Source organism: Bombus pyrosoma, linkage group LG17, assembly GCF_014825855.1.
Source record: "Bombus pyrosoma isolate SC7728 linkage group LG17, ASM1482585v1, whole genome shotgun sequence".
In the NCBI taxonomy this organism is placed as follows: Eukaryota; Metazoa; Arthropoda; class Insecta; order Hymenoptera; family Apidae; genus Bombus; species Bombus pyrosoma.
In genome coordinates this window covers 3455061-3478467 of record NC_057786.1, presented here as the reverse complement: position 1 = coordinate 3478467, position 23407 = coordinate 3455061, and the positions used below count along the sequence as shown (strand labels likewise).

At 37.4% G+C, this 23407-nt stretch overlaps 1 protein-coding gene and 1 long non-coding RNA gene across 8 annotated transcripts in view; both read left to right on the top strand.

The window, feature by feature from the left end:
• The window catches only part of LOC122576880, a 33580-nt gene extending 17617 nt beyond the window's left edge, over positions 1–15963 (top strand). The window contains exons 2-5 of one of the 7 annotated variants that reach the window (XR_006319928.1): positions 10502–10829; positions 11076–12017; positions 12099–12260; positions 15045–15963. Coding sequence is in view for 3 of the 7 variants with exons in the window: in XM_043747765.1 (XP_043603700.1) it covers positions 14774–14822; positions 15045–15219; positions 15337–15493 (381 nt within the window). In the remaining 4 variants the exon portion in view is untranslated. Of the gene's footprint in view, positions 1–10501; positions 12018–12098; positions 12261–14433; positions 14823–15036 lie in introns of all 7 variants that reach the window. The other 6 variants (XR_006319927.1, XM_043747766.1, XM_043747765.1 and 3 more) reach the window with 6 other exon arrangements.
• A 2137-nt stretch (positions 15964–18100) lies between these two features.
• On the top strand, positions 18101–21715 carry LOC122576890. The gene is made up of 4 exons (XR_006319938.1): positions 18101–18426; positions 18539–18696; positions 21198–21340; positions 21553–21715. It is a non-coding gene; the product is annotated as an uncharacterized LOC122576890 (long non-coding RNA).
• Positions 21716–23407: the final 1692 nt, after the last annotated feature.

Below are 23407 nucleotides of genomic sequence, written 5' to 3'. Positions count from 1 at the left end.
GCAATTTCAGGTGGACTAGCTTGTACATTTTTCAGTTTCACTTTCAGAACCTGAAAGCACCCGAGCACGTCCTGCGTACATTCAAAATGTCCTCTGGCTCACTTTCTGAGGACTCATTTTCTTTGTCCCTATTACTGTTATCACTACAGATTTCAACTTCTTCTGGTTCTCTGGTTCACTTCCATCATATTCAGAGAATTCACAATTCTTCGATATCAGAGCATTCCATTGGTAACGTTTTCAGTTTTTGCAACAATTCGGATGCTTTCAATTGTTCACTCATTTTCAAGGCTTGTAAAATATTGCTGTATGAAACGATAAATCAGGTCTCATTCCAACGACTGTGCTCTACAGAATGATCATGTGCAACGGTGGTACGTTACTTTACGGCTATGATTATCTAAACAAACTTATATTATTATTATTTATTTTTAGTCTATGCCTTACGGCTTTGGACGAACTTTTGGATTATATTTCTTACATTTGCACTCCTTGGCATATTCTTATCTCTAGTGTAATGACTACAAACTATTGCAACTTATGACTATACATTATTGTCCTTTGGTCTTTTGCCTCCTTGCAGTGCTACCTTCTTGTCCTTCCTCTCCGTCTTGTATTGCCCTTGCCCTTCTTTTCTCTTCTCTATTGTTGCTTTTAATTCTGTTAGTCCTTCCCCATTCTCATTCAGTGTTTTTTCCATGTCTTTTGGTCCTCCCGTTATTTCACATTCATCTATTCCATGTATCAAATTCTTTTCTTCTCTTCGAACATCGAAAAAATATAACAGAAAGTAGGAATTTTAAGATAACGTTGTCAAACCAGTCATTTTGAGCGGCGTGGTAGTTCTGGTGTTAATAATACCAAAAATTCACTCTACATAACATGGAACTCCTTTCGCAAGTGCTGCAAGAATGTATTAAATCAATAAATATGGGAAGACAGTAAATATAAACCCTCGTTTTGCGAGCATGGTCCCAAATGTATTAATGTTACCAAAAATGCACTTCGCATAACATGGAATTCCTTTTCCAAGGTAGTGTTAAATCAATGAATATAAACAGATTTCTATTATTACGAATATTTTTCTTTAAAGACCAGTCATTTTGACTGCTTTTGGTAGAAATAGTTTAGTCTTAACCGTCAGTATTTCTAGTGTTAGCCGTTCACACGGTTTAGACCACTGCGTGTTCCGCAAATGGCTGAAGAAGCACGCAGGAATAGAAATCGGGTTGCCACACTCGGCTCCTGTCATTGCCTGTTAATTAGTCCAGGTTCGAAAATTCAGAAGAATTTTCAATTGCGCGTTCCTACTGGGTAGTTTTGACTACTCTTTAACGGTCGAAATTTGACCCGTGTTGACAGTAGTGTTCGTGCTTGGCCAGACTTCCTAACTACGTATGTGTTGTCCGTGATAATTATAGCTGATGGCTGTAGATGTCGCTGCTGGCTGTAGATGTCGCTGCTGGTTGTAGATGTCGCTACTGAGGTACTGCTGTTTATCTAATTTAGATGCGCGGAAGAAAAATCGGACCACGGGTGCCAAGATTTGAACCCGGGTCCTGAACGTTCGTAACCTAGCGCGCTAACCATCGCGCTGTTTATTTTAAATAACGTTCATTTACCTAAGAATTATTTTATTACACTTATGTATTCACAATAAACCATGAATTTCGATAAGATGGGTTAGGCAAACGTACCGATACGCGACGGTACGACGTAGCCATACTGTATTATGTGTCAAAATTTCATATTTTTAGTGTTAAAATATATGAATTACATTTAAGCCACTGGGGAGCAGAGATTTTATGTGATCTTGTTTTTAATTAGTATTTCTGTCCAGAAAACTTGGCCGCAAAACAGCACACTTCGGTAGTCTTCTTTTTGGGTGCTGTGCGACTTCGGAGAGGGGTGGGATGAGAGGAAGAGGGAGGGGGATGTCAACTTGACATATTTACAATATTATTATTTATTTATTTTATAATATTTACAATATTTACACCTATGTTACACAGAAGCAGAATTGTGTTCTACCAATTTTGTGGTTCTCTTTCTTGTTCTGTTATGGATTCGGTATCCACCAATAATTTTTATGTTTTTTCTATGATTGCCTTCTGTCTCTTTTTGGGCAAGGGCCATGTTGTATCTTCACCTAGGTTCTGCAATCTGTCCGTTTAGGTTTTCCTCGTATAGTATTGTTTTAATCCCCATTTTTCTTTTTATATGGTAAATTATCGGGATGTTGTTTTGATCTTGGAGATAGTTTCTTTCATCTAGGTATAAAAACGCTTCCGGGGGGATGTAACCTGTTGTCAGTGTATTTCTGTAATATTCATTGTTTGAGAATAAGCAACCGAAGATTAAACTATTTTCCTTTATCTTTGCAGCTTGCGCGAAGTGGTTTCTTATCAGTTTTAAGATGTGGCAGTCAATGCGTTGGATGTTGGCCAAGTAGATTGTTTTATGTTTTACTTATTTTTTGAATCCGCTGTGTTCGGATCTGTATGTACTCAGGTAAGCCCTGATGCATTTTCTTTCGAAAACGCGCATTTTTTCCATTTGGGAAGCTGATATGTTGCACCAAATTGGGCAGCCGTAGGTTATGATCGGTCTGATCAGTGCTTGGTAGCACAGGGTTTTTACTTTGCTGTTTAGATGTTTGGAGTAGAATAATCTTTTTGTTTTCCAAAATGCTTTGCTGGCTTTGGAGAGTTGGATTTCGATGTGTCGCTTGCAGTTTAATCTATCGTCTATTTATACTCCTAGGTATTTTACAGAATTTTTGTGAGGTATAGGCTCTCCTTCGTTTACTTTTTGTTTTAGTTGGAAATTTTTTCAGTGTTCTCTTTCTATTGGGCCTATTTCACTTGATTTGGGTCTAAATAGTATGGTTTCGTGTTTGCTTGCATTGATTTTTAGTTTCCATGTGTAGTAGTAATCGTTCATTTTTTCTAACAGTTCTGGGAGTTCTGTTCTTATCGTTTTGGTTTTGCTGCCTGTTACCTAGATGATTAGGTCGTCTGCGAATGCTATGGAGCGTTTATGGGTGGAAGTATTGAGATTAAAAAGATTTAGTAAGTCGCTATTGTAGATATTGAACAGTAACGGAGAATTTACTGTTCCTTGTTGTAGTCCGTTTTCTATGGTGAATTCTTTGTTTGATGTGTGTAAACCGTCGGTCATTACGAACGTTCTGTTTGTTATCATGTCCCAGACTATTTTAATTAAGTATTGCGGAGAGTTCTTTTTGATCATTTCGTACATCAGACCTGGGATCCAAACTGTATCAAACGCTTTTTCAAGGTCTATTAAGCAGACGGCTACTCGTTGCTTTGCGTTAAGCGCCCAGCATGATGGCGGACAGCCATGTCCGAAGTAAGTTTGTTTATCGCGTGGATCGCGGAGTGTTTGTGCCGAAAGCCGAATTGGTTTTCTGGGATTATGTCACTTTTTGCGCAGCAGGAGGTTGGGGGGTTGTTTGTGACTATTTCGAATACTTTGTTTATGTTGGGGAGGAGATTTATAGGTCGTAGGTTTGCAGGTGATGAACCGTCTTTATTTTTTTTAGATTCTCTAGATATTTTGCGCAATCTTTGTGTGGTATGAGTTCCCATTCGTTTGCTTTTTTTCTTTTAGTTGGAAAATTTTGCAGTGCTCTCTTTCTATTTGGCCGAGTTCACTTAGTTTGGTTCACTAAACAGTATGGTTTCGCATTTATTCGCGTTAATCGCTAGCTTCCACGTGTGGTAATAATTTTGAATTTTCTCCAATAGTTCCTGGAGCACTGTTTTCATTATTTTGATTTTGCGGCCTGTTACGTAGATGATTAAGTGGTCGGCGAATTATGTGTTTCGAGAAATTTTTCTTAATCATTCTGCAAATAAGACCTGAGATCCAGACTGTATGGAACATTCTTCCGAGGTCAATTTGGCAGGCTGCTACTCGATGTTTTGCGTTGAGCGCTCAGCAGATGTCTGATGTTAGTTTGCTTATTGCGTGGATTGTGGAATGTTTGTTGTGCTGGAAGCCAAATTGATTTTCTGCGAATTTTGTGCAGAAGACAGACAGGGGGTTGCTCATCGTAGGAGGCTTATAGGTCGAAGCTTTGGAGGTGACGACCCATCCCTATGTTTTTTCGTAATGGCTATTAGTTCAGCTTTTTTCCATTTTCTGGGCAAATGACCTGTTGTTTAGCGCATTATCGAAGAGTACTGTGTAGTGCCATTTTATTTTGTTAGGTAAGCGTTTGAGCAGAACGTTAGGGGCGCCATCGAAGCCGGCGGATTTTTTGTTGTTTAGTTAGGAGAAAATTATCTTTAGTTGGCCAAAATTTGTAAAGTAGTTTATTTCTGGTTGTTTGGGCCGGTGGCAGTGCCATACCCACCAAAAACCCCTCCCCTTCTAACCCTTTTTAGAGCGGAGGGTCTCGCCGACACCGCTGCAGATAAGCATTACTTCGACGAGACCCCATTCGCCGCAACGTCTCCTTCTGCTCCATGACACACGTCACCCTCCATGATCACTTCACACGATCAGCTCCTCCTGTTCTTCTTCTTCTCCGTTCATTGTTCCTTTCATGGGCTAATCTGGCCTTCATTATCTGCCCACAGAAGGTCCTGAACTGCCCCCAGATATGGTCGCTAGCCGTGGCTATCGTAATGATATTTCTCACTGTCAGGTTTTCCCCCGCCATATTCTCCAGCATGGTGCGCTACGCCGCCCATCTCAGACATCTCAATAGGGGGCTCAATAATGCTCGGCGTCATCCGGGCTCACTTCGCACTCCCAGAACTTATCTTCGTCCTCTCTGTTGATCCTGACCCTGTATCGATTAAATATACCATACCCTGTCAGCAGCTGCATGGTATAGTGATTGATACTTCTCTTCCTCTTTCAAAAGGTAGTTGCATCCTCAATCAGCCTCCTGGTCCAGTTTTCGACGTTATACTTGGACCATTCCGTTTTCCACGCCTCCACTGCTTCCTCTTCGAACATCCAACTGATTGGAGTACCCCTCTGGATCCTCAAGATCAGGTCGCACCGATTTTCTGACCACAAAGATTCTCCCACGCCAACTCGCCCTGATGTGAATGGACGTGGTCCCCGACAGCACACACAGCGCCACGTGTGGAACTGTCCTATATGCAGTCGAGGTACTCATCAGGGTACTTCTCTGCGCCCTGCGAAGCTCGTCAACTACCTTGCCCTTATTCGGCGCATCTCCCCACACCGGAGAGGCATATAGCATGACCGACTGCCATACCTGATAGTGCAGTTTCCTGCAGGCATTGGAGGGGCCGTTTACATTCGGCAGGAGCACTCTGATAGCCTGTACCACCGTATCCGCTGTAGCACAAACCTCCTCTATGTGCTTTTAAAAATTTCTCCTGCTGTAGAGCACCACACCTAAATATTTCACTGCTTCGTGCGTGCACAGCGTCATCCCCGCCAGGGTAATGCTGAAACTCATTGAAACTCTCATTCCCGTCAAAAAAATAATTTTCGTTTTATTCCTTGGTATTTAAGACCTGAATTCTCGCTCCATCTGATGATCGTTTGCACGTGGAGGTTCAGTATACCCTCCACGCTTTCCTTTTTATTCAGGCCCACCATGACAGCAAGGTCGTCCGTGAATACGATCGCTCTCACATTCGGTTGACTGACGAATCTGGCCAATAGGCCGTTTTTCAATCTTAATCCCGACATGCCCGTCCTCTTCTATCAACGTATCCTCGCTGGGATGGAGGCCGTTGAATCTTGTTGGCCAGATGAACGCGTTCCCTTTGGTATCGTTGTACCAGAAGGGTGTCGATTGGGTTCGGAAATGATCACCACATCGACCCGACGCTCCCAAGCAAGCTGCTGCATCAGGTCCTGCGCTAACTTGCTCCTATTTAAGTTGATCTGCAGCACCTTCAGGGCACCTGTCCTCTGCCTTTTTTAAGTCCCTTTTTTAAATATTTTCCTGTACGTGGGACAAGTTAACGACCCCATAACATGGTTGGTCCGTGACTCTGACCCCTTACTGCACAGGGTACACACCGTAGCATTGTTGCAGTTCGCGATCGTGTGGTCCATGGAGCCACATTTACGGCAACGCTGCGTATGTACAGCGATTAGGGTCACTGACTCTGGTGTAGGATTATTTTGCACGCGTAAAATTGGAGAGCAGATTAATCGGCAAATGAAGCCATTGGGGAACGATATAATTTGCTTTTAAATCTTGCTGCAACTCTAATCTTCTTCTGCAAAAACTGTTGATAGGTAGTTCTCAAGAAATGGAAAATAAGCGGTGGCAAATAGTCATCAAGTATAGGGCATTGAATAAAAACTCAGTAGCTGATGCGTACCCATTATTAAGTATATTACAAATTACAAAGCGTAAAAAACTAGCTATTAAACATTTGCAAACAGCAAAAGCATATTCGAATAGCATGGTGCAGAAATTTTAGACCAATTAGGTAGTGTTAACTCTTTGCCCTTGAGAGGCGACTCTCAGTCGCCAGTGGCCAGTGAGAAGTGACAGTCCCTGTTTATGTTAGATTTCGTCATCTGTAATTGACGAGAGCGCAGTATTGGTTCGTAAATAGGTTCCTTAACTCTTCATGTTCTTTGTTAGGAAGTATGAGGCGTTACACTTTAAAATTACGTTTATTATTCCATTGAGATTTACGTTAGAGCGAATTCGATAATCATGGTAAAAGTATTATGGTTTAGGAGCCTTAAAAAATGGATTTCGGAAATGAAATCAGCTCAAATGAAAAGAAACTTGATTTTGAACTGTTTAGAAATAGGATCGATTGCATTCATGAAGGAATTATTGATGACCCCCACAAGATTCTAATAATCTAGAATGAACACCTTATGAAGAATCTAGCGAAGTACCATCGAGAATATAATTCATAGCCGGGGAAAAACCGGCAGGGCCACAGGTATCCTCAAGCATTGAACAATCGTTGGTTTTTTTAAAGATACTTTTTATTGACGAGCTAATGAGACAAATAAGAACATAAATAAATAATATTTAACAATATATTTGTCAAGTATATTTGAAATAAATAAATATGCGTACAGGGAATCGTTGATACAATATAAAATTCGGAATAAATACTCGTTATTGTTCATCGCGTAGATACTCGGAGATGTTCGTTAATACTCGTTGATACTCGATATGAACTGGTCGATACCGTGTCGCACGCGATCGCGTCTGTTTATTTATACTGGTCGGGGGAGAGTCGAATAATTCAAATTCGTCTTCATTCGACGGTTACATGTAGCGGCGACGTTGTTTTGCCTGGAGTTCATTTGTTCTTACATTACTTGTAATCTAACGGTCTTCATACTCCGAGGCAAAACAACAATATGATTTGAAATGTCCTCTGACTCATGTGCCGCTACAAACAGGGTGGTTGGTGGTACAAGCGGAAAGGGGGTGATTCTACGCGAAAAAAGAAGTCGAAAATATAGAATAGAAATTTTTCGTTTGAGGCTTTGTTTTCGAGAAAATCGACTTCGAATTTTGGCTCGGTACGCGTGCACTTTATCACGTCTCGTTATAACGGATCTCACTGTAGATCGTTGTCTCGATGGATATTATCGCAGTTTAAGTTTGTTTTTGCCGTAACGGAAGATTAGGAATATATAATGAAATAATATGAAGTAATCATAAAGTTTATTGTTACAAAAATTACTAAAAATGTTGCCCATTCTGCCGAACACATAGTTCTGCTCTTCTAATTAAATTTCTATGAACACTTTCTAACGTATTCGATTGTTTTAAAGTATGAAAAGCTACAATAATCTTTTCTTTCAATTGCTCGCAACTTGCGATTTCTTCAGAATAGACAATTGATTTAATATGGCTCCATAAATAAAAGTCAAGCGGAGTTAAGTCAGGAGAGCGTGGTGGCCAAGCTATTGTTCCAGCACGACCAATCTAGCCTTGGTAATGTTGGTTTAAAAAATCTCTCACATGACGACAAAATGTGGCGGTGCACCGTTTTGTTGAAAAATTAAACTTCCTCTAGTTCTCAGCGGTACATCTTCTAATAATTCCGGTAGTTTGTTTCGTAAGAAATCGAAATATGCTTCTGACGTTACATTTCCTTCGAAAAAATATGACCCAATAATTAGATGTCTGATTATGCCGGCCCAGACGTGATAAAGTGCACGCGTACCGAGCGAAAATTCAAGGTCGATTTTCTCGAAAACAAAGCCTCAAACGAAAAATTTTTATTCCATATTTTCGACTTCTTTTTTCGCGTAGAATCACCCCCTTTCCGCTTGTACCACCAGTTACCAACCACCCTGTATATATATTTCGCCAGTGCTATAAGACAATCTGCGACACTATAGTACCACGAGCGACGGTTAGGAATATGATAAGCCTTGGGACGTAACATACACAGTGCATAGTAGGCCTTTATTTCGTCTAAGGTAATAGGATACCAAGCGTCGCCCACTTTCCGCCTTTTACGCTCGTCGTACATTGTCTGATATACGAAGGGGTTTCCGTAACAAGTATTTCCCAAAGTATTTATTGTTATCAAATATAATAGAAAGTAGGCTTAATATTTTTATTTTAGAGTATTCGTCTTTGTTCGCGGACCCACGTAGTTTTTTGCGCGGGTACACGCATAAGTCGGTGCCGATGTCCACGAGGAAAGAAATTCTCGAATTCTTGTTCGTTACGAAAATGTGGCAGGATTGTGGGTAATTATTTGGAAGTTTGACTTCATAAGCTATTTCAATGGTTTCTGAATATGTTGTCGATGGCATGATTCTGAACAACTTTCCCTATACACGTTACCGCGATTCAGCTTTAGTTTCCGAGATATTCACAAAAAACTGACAATAACATTACAGCGAATTCTGCCTATGATGGTGCAACCGTGGCAGCCAGCCACGTCACGTCTACCAGATAAAATGACACCTAATCTGAACCCATATCAAATATAAAGAAAAGATAAGATTTCTTTATTTTTATTAAGTTTCATCTTATTTGCAGTATTTTTTTTATTGATCCATATTAGTTGTAGATCATATTCATAGCGTTTCTAAAAGATCAATACACTAAGTTGATCTTATTGTTGCTTAAGGTTATCGTTTATATAAACGTAAATTTACTAATATCGTATAAATGCCATTTATATTCACCACAATCAGTTTTAGACTTCTATTCATTCAATACAATAAAATACAGGTTTATATTATAAATTACAATGTGTCATTGTTGTGGATTCAACAATCCAATATCTTCAATATTTGGTACAATTGTGCGCGTGTTGACTGCCAAACTACGAGTGAAACAACCTGAGACTCGTTTCGTGTTGGTGACTCTGATGACTTGACTTCTTAGTCCTTCTGTTACTTGAACTGTTTTTTAACTAACTACTCGCTCTTATGTTGTTACGGAGGATATCTCGGTATCGGTGTGTCCTTTGAACGAAGAACGCGGATTCGTTGTTTACACTTTTCGTCAGGAAAGTGGGGGTAACGATCCAACGGTGCTTGGGCCTTTGACGGTCAGACAATGAAAGTGTCACGTAAAATAACACAAAAAAAAATAAAAAAATAAAAAAAGAAATTTAAAATGAAAAATGAAAAATAAAAAAGAAACTTTATTCTTTTTTAACACAGTTCACAATTTTACTTCCGAGCTCTAGGCGTGACTTTTCAAGACTGACGCTCTTACAGTTTTTTGACTTCTGATTGGAGTCTTCGTCACTCCTCAATATCCCCACTATCCACCCGTTTGTCAGCCATTCGCGACCGTTGCCATGCGCACCTTCTCGAACATTCGGCGGAAGGACCGTTGAGATATTGATGGCTCATTAGGCACTTCGGCAATGTGTGTCGCGATATTTTTTTTTTTTTTTTTTGCAAATAGACATTCCATGAAAAAGTAAAATATTTATATGTCACAGACCTACGTTTACGTACTGCACATTCTATAACTGAAACAATTCATACTGTACAAATCGCACTAAGTTCTAAATTTCCTTTTAACTAAATTTCTTCGCATTTATTCTCGTACAAAATTTCATAATCCATGAAAAATTTGGACTTTTTACGTACGTTGTTTAATTTCTTCTAATAAATTGCGTATTGTGTTATAATAAAACGGAAGACTTTTTAACAGCCTACGTATCTTGTCGATAAGTAGTATTAAGTTATGACGTATTGAGTTTGAGTAATAAATATATGTATTTATATATAGTAAATATATAAATATGAGTAATAAAAAATAAAAGAGACGTTATGAGTAATTGAAATTGCGTTTTCAAATATTAATATTTGGGAAGCGATACGAGTACTAATATTAATATTTCTGGATACTGCTATTTGAAAAATAATTTCAATCTAAGAACTGCGCAACCTTCAATTCTGATAGATATATTCTATAGTATACAGAGTGGGCTATTTAAAACAGGTCAAACAAATTTCACGTTTTACTTCCTCCTTACATTCTGTTTCACTTTACTTAAGTGAAAATAATTTTCAGAAACGTTTACAATTCTGCGAATGGAGCTTACGAAAACTACAAGACGAAGTGTTCTTGACTAAAATTTTGTCTACGGATGAGGCCAAATTTACAAACTATGGAGTTACAACAAATTAAGCGTCACAACATTTACTACTGGTCATAGTAAAATAATTCCTCAATATTTCATTGATGGCACACTAAATAATTGTAAGTTAAAAAAAAGAAAAAGGACGAAATCTTAGAAAATGTTCTGCTAGAATTATTAGAGAACATTTCATTGGACATACAACGATCCACGTGGTACCAAACAACCAAGTCACATAACTTATTGAACTTATTGAAGCAGGTATACCCCAAAGCGGCTTTGTGGGGCCAGTACTATAGACCATACACTGAAGATATATTACTAGCATTACTGACACCACAACATTCATATTTGCAGATTGTATAGCACGTAAATTTCGAACTTGTTTAACTTGTTGAGGTTTTTGAAGCACGTGTACTGCAAAGTAGCGTTGTGGGCCAGTACTATAGACCATACACTGAAGATATATTACTAGCATTACTGACACCCCAATATTCACATCTGCAGATTGCACAGCACACAAATTTTGAACTTGTTGAACTTGTTGAAATACGTGGTACCGCAAAGCAGCGTTGTGGGCCAGTACTGTAAACTCTACACACTGAAGATATTGCTAGCAGTACTAAGACCCCAATATTGATACCTATTATAAAGCACGCAACTTTTTGCACTTATTGAAGCAGGTATGCCTCAAAGCGGCGTTGTGAGGCCAGTACTATAGACTCTGAAGTTATTACTGAAGATATTAATACTATTACTGAGGCCTCAATATTTACATCTACAAATGATACTGAGATGAAAAAATCGCATAAGATTTTTTGTAACAACAGCTGCTACGAATTGAACAATGGTTAAGTGAATGGAGAACAAAAATCAGCTATTAAAGCTGCAACCACGTTACATTTACGTTAAAGAAGGGAACTCTTCCTTCTGTTGCTCTCAACAGAATTAGTATTCCTCAAACTAAAACTTACTAGCAGGAACTCTGAGCTAAACGCGAGAAATGAGTCTCCTATTGATAAAACGGTAATCATCTACGGGATTGCATTATGTGGTACGGCTACTGAGAGCCATATAACACTGATGAAGCGCTGCAGCCCGTAATTCTAAGGACTATTGCCAATGCTCCTTGGCACACACGGAATGAGCAAACACGAAGCGATCCTATGATCAAAGCTTAAAACTATCCCAGCAATGTTGGAAATAATCTATATTCAAGGAATCTTGCTAGAAGACTACGTAGGTCGCATCCAAACAACTTGCTCCCCTCGGCATAAAGAGTGTGTGCATTGGAGACGTATACTACTGAGGGAGCATCTGCGTGATAAACATTTTAAACACTCTTAAAACAATTTACCAAATGTCTTTCCTGGAGAAATTGTGTAGTGCATTGGAATTACTAAAAAGAAGAACGTATTCATGTCATTTTGAATATTTGTACCAGCAGTAGTGAGTATATACATAACATGTTGCATGTAAATCTTCAAAGTATTGGAAGAGTGCTCTGAGACAATTTATTTTCTATTGCAGTTGATTTTGGCTAATTTGTCGCCTTGAAATGCTTTACCAGATTGTAAACAAAAACCATATCGTTTCATTTGAAAAGATATAGTTGATTTTCGTATCAACTTGACGGCTTCATCAATAGAAAAATTAGTAATATCACAGTATGAGAACCTTCGATATCATCAAGTAAGTTCGGTCTAATGCATTTTCTTGTATCTTCAAAAACAAGCCAGACATTCAGCTGACCTGTCTTAAATGCCCCACTCTTTATATTACCCGGTATATTGTTAGGAAATAGATTTGTGTACATCTGTATTATACGAGCGAAGAATGAAAGAGAGGAAGATAAAAGGAAATTAAATTAACTAAATTAATGAATTAATGAATGTGCGATAAAACAAATTTATTCCTTGTTTAAGATGTATAAAAGAATAGAGCGGTGTACGTTAAGACTTCAAGTTATTCTGTTACATATAAATTCTATCAAATATTATTTAATATTATTATTAAATATTATTTAAATATTATTTAATAAACCGTTATATATTATTACTTTAACATATATATATACAAAGTGTTCTGGCTACAGGTGGCAGGAAATTGAGGGGGCGATTGTTGAAGCCAAAATAAGACAAAAATAAAAATAAAAAAATTGTTTTTTCGGTTTCGTTTTTTAGTTATTGAGAATTAAAAATCAGCCGGAATATCCCTGCACGCGTGCAAACCTTCTTACGCGTACGAAAGGAGGGGGGCGCACAGTGGTCCTCAAACCGAACGACACATGGGCGGCAGCTCACCTCGTACAAGTTGTAGAGAAGAAGACTATATTCAAAGACGTAAACGATTTCGCGCGACGTTTTGCGGGAGAAATGGTAGATTGAACGCTCAACCTGCCTTACTCGTGAAGTTCCATACACAAAAGTCCACACGTATCAACAGAGACAAATTTAAAGATACAATTCTATCGGTAAATGTTTTGCCAAAGTCTTAAACGACAAAATCATTGGTCCATTTATCTCGACTAAATGGATCAACATATTTGAAATTGTTAAATATGTACACACGCGATTTATTACACAGAATAATTAAGAATTAAAATAAATAAAATTAAGAATATGTGTACATATACGTCTAATCGTATATTATATATCTCTTCAAAATTCGTTCTTCTTCAATTGGGTAACAAGTAAATACACTGTCATGCGGTGCCGTGAGAAATTGCGAAGTATCGCAAGACATCGTGTAATGTGCAGGATATCATTCAAGATATTACGGAAAACCACGCAACACATCACACGAGATTTAAGCCTTCGCTTTAATGTATTTGTGAAGATTGATCGACTCGGTCGATATGCAATCTATCCACAGAAGCAAGATCTTCTTGGTCTTTTTGATCTTTCAGTTCGTATTTTTGCTTCTTTTTGGTTTCCTTGCTCTTTTCGTTAATTTCTCCGCTTGAATTATTCATAGAGCGTGTTGCGATTACAGAGTATCCTTTCTATATTTTATTTTTAATCTTATAAAAGACTTTAGTTTAAATCCAAACCGCAACTATATCGAATCGATAATGTCGCACGTGACACAAAAATGGTAAGATGATACGGGGATCAGGTGACGTGGGAAACAAAGATGTGTCGCAAGTCCCGTGTCCCGTTTATTCTGTACCTCGTCTGCAATCTTTTTTCTAGTTTCTCAATCTTAATCGAGTAGTTTCGATATTTCCATATCGGTTTTTTATATTTATGCTCCTTCTGCACTAGGGAATATCCTCATTCTCGTGTATTAACGTCTTAATTATAAAATACAAATGATGGATAACTGTACCGCACGTGGTGTAAAAAATCATACGTATTACACACTAAATGTCATATTTGTAATATTTCAAATAAGTTTTGATATTCTGATATTATTTGTATCATTAAGCATATGTAAATTGAATATGACGAAAAAGTTACAAATACCATAATATGAATTCGTAATAATAAATTATTATTTTAAATGATTATTATAAGCAGAAAGAAAGACTACAACAACAAAAAAAACGAAAATTTTTCCTAAAAGAGAAGTGTATGAGAATTTGTAGTACATGAAGAAAATATTAAATATTTATACGATATATCTTCATATTGTATCAAGTTATAAAAGTTATACAAATTTGGAAGATTGTCTTTCGAAGTTGCAAACGAAGATGAAATATACAGTTCCTCAGAGGGACAGACTTATCAGCCGCAGTACAGATACGAACCAAAATCATACTAGAGGCCTCTAGTGATGTTTCGTGAAATGGGGGCCTCATCTTGATCGGTAGAGCCGTGAAGATGACAACTTCTATAAAAAATCCCTAATCTTTTAAACTCAGGCACATGGTGTTGAAATATTTCCCAGAAGAGGAAATCGAGGGACTGGGTCCCCGGATTATGAACGCACTGAAACAGCGCCTTCGGGCGCGCTAACTAGTGACAAGAAGCGAGCACCAAAGGCATATGACCCGGTAAGAGTCGCAAGCAAGACCGGAAGGACCTTCGCCCAGGTTGCCACGGCCGACACAGAAGCGACCTCCTCTTAGAGCAGTTCGAGGAAACAAGAAGCTACCCCGTCAGCGGTGGCGCTAACGCTCAAGGAGCAGTTGAATGAAACATACGCGAAGGTTGAGGCGATAAGGATGAAGAGTACGTAGACTTCATTTGCAGATCCCAGAGATGAAGACAGAGATAAGGCGTCCGCGCATGCTCGACGGTACTGACTCAGGTACCGAATCTGGTCACTGTAAGAATTGCCTTTGGAACTGCGAAAAGCCCCGGCATCAGCCATGTTGTAGATGTCGGGACCTCCCTAGGGTTAGGTTCAGGTTAGGTCGTCTCGTTGACTGTGACGCGGAAACTGTTGTAGGGTGACAGATTCCCTCTAGGATCGTCGACGGTAAAGGTCCAAACCATTGCACGGAGATAATAATATAATGCAGTATTTCAGGTGCCTGGAAACAGTTGTGTCATCTCGCCGATGAACCGAGGACATGTGCGTCCTGTCTCCGTCCCGAAATATCCTTTTTGCGAGGTGCTTTGGGTGCCTACGCCCCGTCGGATGAGATGCTCGGCGTGCGCCCTCCCCAGGACGAAGACGAGGAGGCTGGCTCGCCGATATACGTGTATGATATTTATTATAGAATATATGATGAAAAATAGTGTTGTTATTGATTATGAAAATTCTATTATATCTATATGCTGTAGTATTGTGGAATAATCATAAGAAAAGAACTCTCTAGGAGTACGAATTACAATGTACATAGGAAGTGGAAATGTAAACAGGGCAGAAGGGACGTGAAATTCCAATGGACCACGTGGCCCATCGATGTGTCGGCGGCCTGTAAGAAAAGTAATTACTTGAAAACGACGTATGTGAACATCGTTGATCATGGATAGCTACGGAACACGCATGTGTGGTGGGAGTATAAAAACTGATGATAAAGGGATGGTAGAAAAAGTCAGTTAGTTGCGAGTTAATTGGGAATTAGTCACGAGTCGTGAGTAGTTACTTGCGAGTTATGAGTTGTTACTCGATAGTTGACTAGTTGTGACCAATTTAATTATTTTATTTACATTATATTATTACATTAAAAAATAGCTCTAAATTAAAAAATTATAGTTTGCTGTTGCAATCATTATAAATAAATCTACCGAATAAATAAGTCACTATAATACAAAATTCCATTATTTGAGTGTTCCGAAGCATTTAATCTTTAATAAGAAGCAATTGGAGTTATTTTTTGATCTTGTATTCTGTGACTTAATTCATCTGGATTTGTTTGGAAAGTTACGAAATTGGAAAATAATGAAACTAGCTACGTTTCACTTATTGAATACACCATGTTTTAAATCGCTTAATTTGAGACTTTTATTGAAAAATTGGATGTATGTAACAACATGGTATTAACAAAATTAATTACATTCGATGAATTTGCATTATAAAAATATATTTATATGCTTTAGATTTACTAAACGCTGCAAAATATTACAACTACAAGGACACAATGATGCATTACACCAAACCTTGTAAAATGGCTTCTTGTCGATTTCTTTTTTTTTTTTTTTAATATTATACGCTTATTTTCATATGAGATCGACGTCTGGAAATAATAATGAAAAATTATATATTACGCGTTCAACTTGGAACTCCATCCAGAAAAAATTTATTACGAAAATTAAATAAAAATTATATAAATTGTAACCTGATATTGATGGTGACAAATGGAGACAATAGGCAGATAAGTCTCAAAATTCTGTTATGCGACTTATATTTAACAAAGAGTGCATTGAACTAAACTATGTAATCAAGCAGAAGCAAGTAATTTCATATGGATGAAAGGGAATTAATTAAAAAATTATTTCCTAGATTTTATACCGTTGGCCGTAAAAAAAACCGAGTCAAATCGTTTGAACAAAATATTGAAATATTTTGTTCACGCAACATAAGTGTAATAATGCAGAACCGACGCATTTATATTTTGTATCTTGTAATGTAACAAATGATTTTAATTCTATAATACAAGGTACAATTGTTTTCAACTTTAAGTATTCGATATATTTACAAGAAAGTGCTAAAATTTGTATTTTGTACTTTAGAAGTGTTACGTAACATTATTTGTTACGTGGTATATAAATTATGGTATTTCCCCATAAAAGATTAATTTGTTTGCTAATAATGAATATTTTTCATGTAGAATGATGTTATTTTTAGTAAGAAAAAAGAAAGTAATATAAATGACATTTAACGGTGTATTTTCTTTACACCTCCAGTAAAATTATGTATTATATATACAGTAATATTATGTATTGATATTATGTATTATTACGAAAAGCTTTTTGGGGAAAAACCTGAGAGATTCTGCAAGGATGAAATATTCAAGTTGCGTGAAAGGGGGAGGGGGAGGTTGTGGAACAAAGTGGCACCTATATAATTCATTAAATATATATCGAATCGAAATGTACTTTCGAACGAACTTTCCCAGCGATCCAATATTGTTCAAAAACAAATTTGATTATTTGGTTATTGTCTATGCTATATCGACAGACTACAATCACAAAAAAGTTGTGAGGCTAAATGGCTGTGAAATAACGTTGTATGTAGGAAATTCTAATTGAAATTTAAAAAACAGTCGTTTGTCCATTCGCGGTAGCTTTGGTGTTAAATCTCACAACACGAGTGTTTACTATCTCGAAATATGGCCACGCCTACAAACGACAACGTCGTGCAATTGCCCGCCGCATGTGTTTTTCCTGGCACTGAAGAAACGGGGGATATAGCATAGAACGAATCCATTTAGTAAGATGCTGAAATGACATGTTTTATTTAGCGATTATCAAATTATTTGTTTATGTATATCATTTGGATCAACTAAACTTCACGAGAACGACGTTGACATGACACAGCGACCATATTGTTGAGGCTGATCAGAGCATGCGCACTGTGTGGTGCCGACGGCACTGCTTCGCGCTGCAATGCAGCCAATTTAGTGGTCTGCTCTGATTGGCCCGTGGTAAACGTTCACTAATTGGTCAGTGGGAAAGTAAGAAAAATGGCTGACACAGATGTTCCTAGATACAGCGGTACAGATAAATAACGAGGCCAATCCTAAGGTAATCGCTGATGGCAATCGAGGTTAGTTCCTTCTGTATCATACTAGGACTAGAATATGAGGAAGTATTTTTATGACACTGCCACTAACCGAGTCACATATAAACCAAAAGCACAGGCTGTTGTATGCGTAAAGCACCCTCTGACGAAAAAAAGGAAAAAGAGGATCTACAAAATCAGAGACCTCTTCAGATCTCTGATAGGTAGAACTTATAAAGGAATTTTTAATTTTGTTTAAATTGATTTAAACTCAAGTTTGTTTCAAAAATTTCTGCAAAACTGGGAAAAAATGGAAAGAGATACTCGAAGTATTTCGAGATACTTAGAAAGAGGTATTTCACGATGCAAAACTTTGAAGGAATCATTTCATAAAATACCATCTTTTCCCTTTCCTTTATTATATTTACGTATATATATATATATATATACGTATGGCAGTTAGGACTCGTGAGAACTTTAGATTAACCTTTCTTTTGGAATATAACACTAAAGCTAATATTCATTACGTTATATTCTTAATTTAAAAGACATAACATACTAGTCATAATGGACGTTCTTAATAAAAATAAATACTAATAATAATATTGTAGATTACAGTTTGTGTTACATACCATGTTTATCATATGGGGTCCGACAAACCTCACGTGACCGACCATGCGATTCTAAGGCACGTGATCAGTCAAAGATTGAGGCTGGTATTTGAATACAGAAAGTAACGCAGGTAAATGGTATCAAATATTTCACATTTTTATGAAATATTGATGTACATTCGAAATACCGTATCATAAATAATCATAATTTAGTTTAAGATTTAATTCATCTTTTACTTTTAGCCATTAACGTTGGTTTAGCTCTTCAGGTCGGCTTTTTTTTAAAGTTCCGTTCGATTTTTTTTCGGATAATAATCACAAGAATGAACATTTTGCAAGAGGCCCTGGTCTTAGTGTTCTCTTTAACATAGCTGCGAAACTTGACAGCTGAGCAGTGTAAGGTAAAACAATGTTAACATTATTTTTAATATTTGTTGAGTAAAAGTTTTGTCAATGTTACAATGAGCTTTTTCTGATTATAGGATTAGGAAAATAGGATTAAATATAATATTTTCTGATTAGGATAGGAAAATAGGATTAGATACATATGAAGCATATTTGCTCATTTAATTACATCAATATGTATCTTTTTCGTCTATTACATATGCATATACATATGATTTAAATATATCGCGTTCGATCTTATTTTAATTGAAAATGCTTTACAAGTGCGTTAATAAAAATTTAATTGAAAAAAGAGAAAAACAAAGAATTCTCATTATTGAATTAGTATTCTCTTTATAAGCAGTTGAATGCGGATCAATTTACGCTCTAACCGATACGTGCACGATATACAATATAGTAGGTATATATAGTAATATAATATATATTGATAGAAGAATGCAAGCTAACAAAAATCGAAGAAAAAGGATTAAGAAGAGCAGCAAGGTATGAAGGGCAAGCCATAGAGTCAAAAAAAGAACTAGTAAAGGAGTGCATAAAGGAAAAAGAGAGAAACTGGGGAAATGGCCAACGAGGGAAAAGAGCAAGAAAGAGAAAGAAGGGACTAGAAGGGGTGAGAAATGGAGGGACACAGAAGGAAGCAAGAGAAGAGCAAGAAAAGATGACAGCAGACCAAATTATAGAAGAAAGAAGGAAGAGGGAAACACGGAAGAGAGGGGGAAAAGGATAAGAGAATCCAAATATAATAAACATTATAGTTAAATTGTTAAAGAGGAGTTACCAAAATACTTAGAAGGGAGGATGCAGTGGAAAGACAGAAAAATATTAGCAAGATTCAGATGTGAAAGCGAGACCAAAGGAAGAGAATACTGGAAAGAAGAGGGAGAAAAAAGATGCAGGCTACGTAAAAGGAAAGAAGAAGACCTGAACACGTAATAGAAGAATGCGAAATAACGACAGGACCAAAGAACAAAAAATACTAAAGAAGAAAAAATACTAAACGAGAGTGGAGAAGGACTAATAGAATTGAGAACAATAATGGAGAAGAGAAGGGCAATACAAGACGGGGAGGAACGACAATAAGGAAACACAGTAAAAAAGCAAAATCCCAAAACTTTCCATAGTTTTAGAGACAGATTATATAATGGACTACAATATAATAGAGTGGATAAGAGGGGAGGTAGATATATAAAAAAAGAGATGTATAAGATATATAAAGAGATAAAGATGTATAAGACTAATGGAATGTAAAAGCATAATAAGTAACAAGATATAAAACCAAAAGCTCGTCTGAACCTGAAAGGCACGGACTAAGTAATAATAAATATAGTATTATAATATGATAATATATTATAGTATAGTAATATAGTAACATAATATAGTATGATAGAGTTGAAAAATACGTGTTGGCGGGGCGTGCCGCTTCCAGCTCAACACTTAGCTCGCATTTCTTCCAAGTAAAATCTCAACTTCTTATTGTATATACGACTGTAATCGTGGTGGCGACCATTCGATTGCTGTACCACCACTACCACTCTATTCTCGTGGTTATGTCACATGGCATGAAAGTTCCACACACATATGTATGTGTAATCTATATGCAGTTCTATAGTCTGTTCAAAGAGAAGAAAGAGACAAAATCGAGTCTCACTAATCGGCAGCTAACAACTGCATAATCGCAGAAATCACGTGTTGCTTATGTTTACTCTCAATCTCATTGGAGAGATTATAGGCAAAAAACAATTTCGTTTTCATCCTATTACATCTCTCCTACTATCGCACGCGTCGTCGCTATTGGTCGAGTACGGTGATAGAAATCGACGGCGACTATATCGAACCCAAGTGACAAAGAACGATGACTCGACAGCATTGGCGTAGTCTGCTAAATAAAGTGCCATTTATTACCAAACTGAATGATTTCTTTACTTTATATATAATAGTTTGTACACAGTTTGTCCCAAAGATAGGCGAGCTGTTTAAAAATAATAATGCAAAGGCGTCGTTTCCAAGAAAATGTTTTATTTCATGCAAAACACATTCCTCCCGTCGCCATACACGTCCTATTTGCATGCCCAACTAATGCGTCAAGATGTGTGTGTGAAATTTGTACAAACATTGTTTATGTGCTATGTTATTAAATAGGTTTTGGAATTCGATATTTAATTGATTCACACAGATTCAATTTTTATATTCTGTATTTCACCACCATGTACAGTTATATGAACACACCGGATATTCTCTGATAATTAACACATGGCGGACGCCAAAACAAAAAAGCGTCGTTAGAAGTCGTACCAACTTTGCATGTAGGAACTAGTGATCATACCAACCTAATATTTTTCTCAACATGCTATTATTTATTAATTATGTATTGAGACAAAGGATTGAAGGGAACATTAATCTTCTTTACTCGAAAGTTCCATGAAGCGGTTTTCGACATTCTGTTATGGATTTTAATGCGTAGGTAGGTATAATGTTTAATGTTCGATTTTTCTTACAGAACGTCATGCAAGATGGTTTACTTCTTCGAATGTCATTATCTTCTTCTCCATGACTTGTACGAGGGAAGCTACTGCCCCATGTATCGTCCGATTTGAGAAACCCTGTACACCGTGCTGCTTAGGCTAACCTACCTTCATGCATGTAAGGAAGTTTGCTCGCGCACAGGGATATTTCGGCTAATTTTTAATTGTCAATAGAAAACAAAGCCGAAAATGCATTTTTTTTATTCTGGATCTTCATCTTATTTTAGCTTCAAGAATCATCTCTTAAATTTTTTTACATGTGTAGTTGAACACTTTCTATGCATGTATATGTTAGCACGATGTTTAATGAAATTTCAATTTTTTTTTTAGGTCTACGATTAATATTACTCGAAATTCAAATGCTATTGCATAGATTTATTCGAAATAATGTCACCTTCGACAATTATCTGGGAAGAAATCTTAACGCCAATAATAATGAGCGATTATATTTTAAAGTGACAACAAATACGGAAAAAAAAGAAAATCATGGCTATTTGCCTATCGAATAGATATAAACTAGGTATGGAAGGAAATACGCTGCCAGTAAGAATAGTTGTAACAGTGTTCTTCATGTCAAGGGAGGCTTTCAATCCCCATGGAGAAAAAAGAAGCAATGCAAAAAGAAAATAAAAAATTAAATTTGTTGAACGTTTTATACACACATTTATTATGATAAATGAATTATTATTATAAGAGCGATGATTTTACTTGTTCTTCTGAGTTATTCATTAAATTACTTTCTCTTATTAGTTATTTGCAAAAATGTTAATTTGTTAATTAACAAAAGAATTTTATTAATTTTCTGTGTATACTAATTGTACTTTCGACCAGTCGCGGGGAGACGCGATCGCGAGGAAGCGCGTCAACGGGAGTCGTAAATTCCCGTTACGATTACAAGAATCGAAACCACGCACAGATCGATCCCCTTATTTCTTTTGGGATAATAGGGGTGATTGATGTAGTATAACACTGCGATTAACAGATTATAAATTTTATATTTCCAACAACTTAATACACTGTATTTACTCCGTTGCGTATGATATAAATGTCATAAACGATTATTTGACGTATGAAGATCTGATAGATATACACTGAATGTTCTGTCGTAGTAGAGCAAGGCCCTTGCAATTGAATGTAATAGAAGAAGAAGTTGACTTTCTTGATGTAGAAGAAGTAGCAGTTGAGTAGACTGACTTACCGCTCTCATGCAATTACGGAGGAAAACTCGGTGTGGGTGTGTTTTTTGAACGAAGAAAGCGGATTCGTTGCTCACACTTTTCGTTAGTAAGGTGAGGGTAACGACCTGCGATGCTCAATGGTTCTAGCCAATGTTTTAATGAGCGATGAGAGGGGAAGGAAACCTCCTCCAAGAGGGAACCCAAATTTTTCGTTAGATAAATACCCACTTTTTCCGTTAAGTCACTACCCACTTTTTCCGCAATTTTTAAGAGCGCATAATAAACCTAAGGACTTTTCTAAGAACCAGCCATAAACCGAAAACATTTCTAGGATTAAAAAATCCGTCAGGACAAAAGGATTAACTGAAAAACATGTGTTGAAACAAAAAAGTTAAAAAGTTAAAGTTTTATCGTGGGTCCTTAGGTTTATTGAGGGTCGGAATGCCGGTACGTGGACTGTTGGCTGCCAGGCAACGAGGGACAGAGTAGATGTCTCACGCGACATGACATCCTCCCCTCGTTGAGAGGGCACCGATCAAAATTCTGTGTGAGAGTTCAGGTGCATATCTTCTCCACGTCATTCGCTCTTCGGGGCTATTGGTACTCGTCTGGATCGGGTTGACAGGGTAGGGGGACCAGTCGTTTGACGCCGCAATCCAAGATATTCGCTGCCATCTGCACGGTAGCTGTTTGTATTATTCCATCGGCTCGGGGATGGACCTTGATTACGCAGCCTAAGGGCTGCTAAACTAGATATGAGCAGCTTTGATTGCCAGACATGAATATGGCGACGTAAACCTTGACCTTTCGTCGGCTGCGATCCCTTCTTTCCTTGATATAGAATGGACCGCAATAATACCGACGTTAGTGAAGCGACGCGACTCGGTAATACGTGCCTCTGGAAGATCTCCCGTCACGTATTCTACTGGTAGTGAGTTGGCTCGGCAACACCGCACGAACTTTTTGATAGTGCGTCATACTACGACCGCCGACAGGCCAGTAGCGCT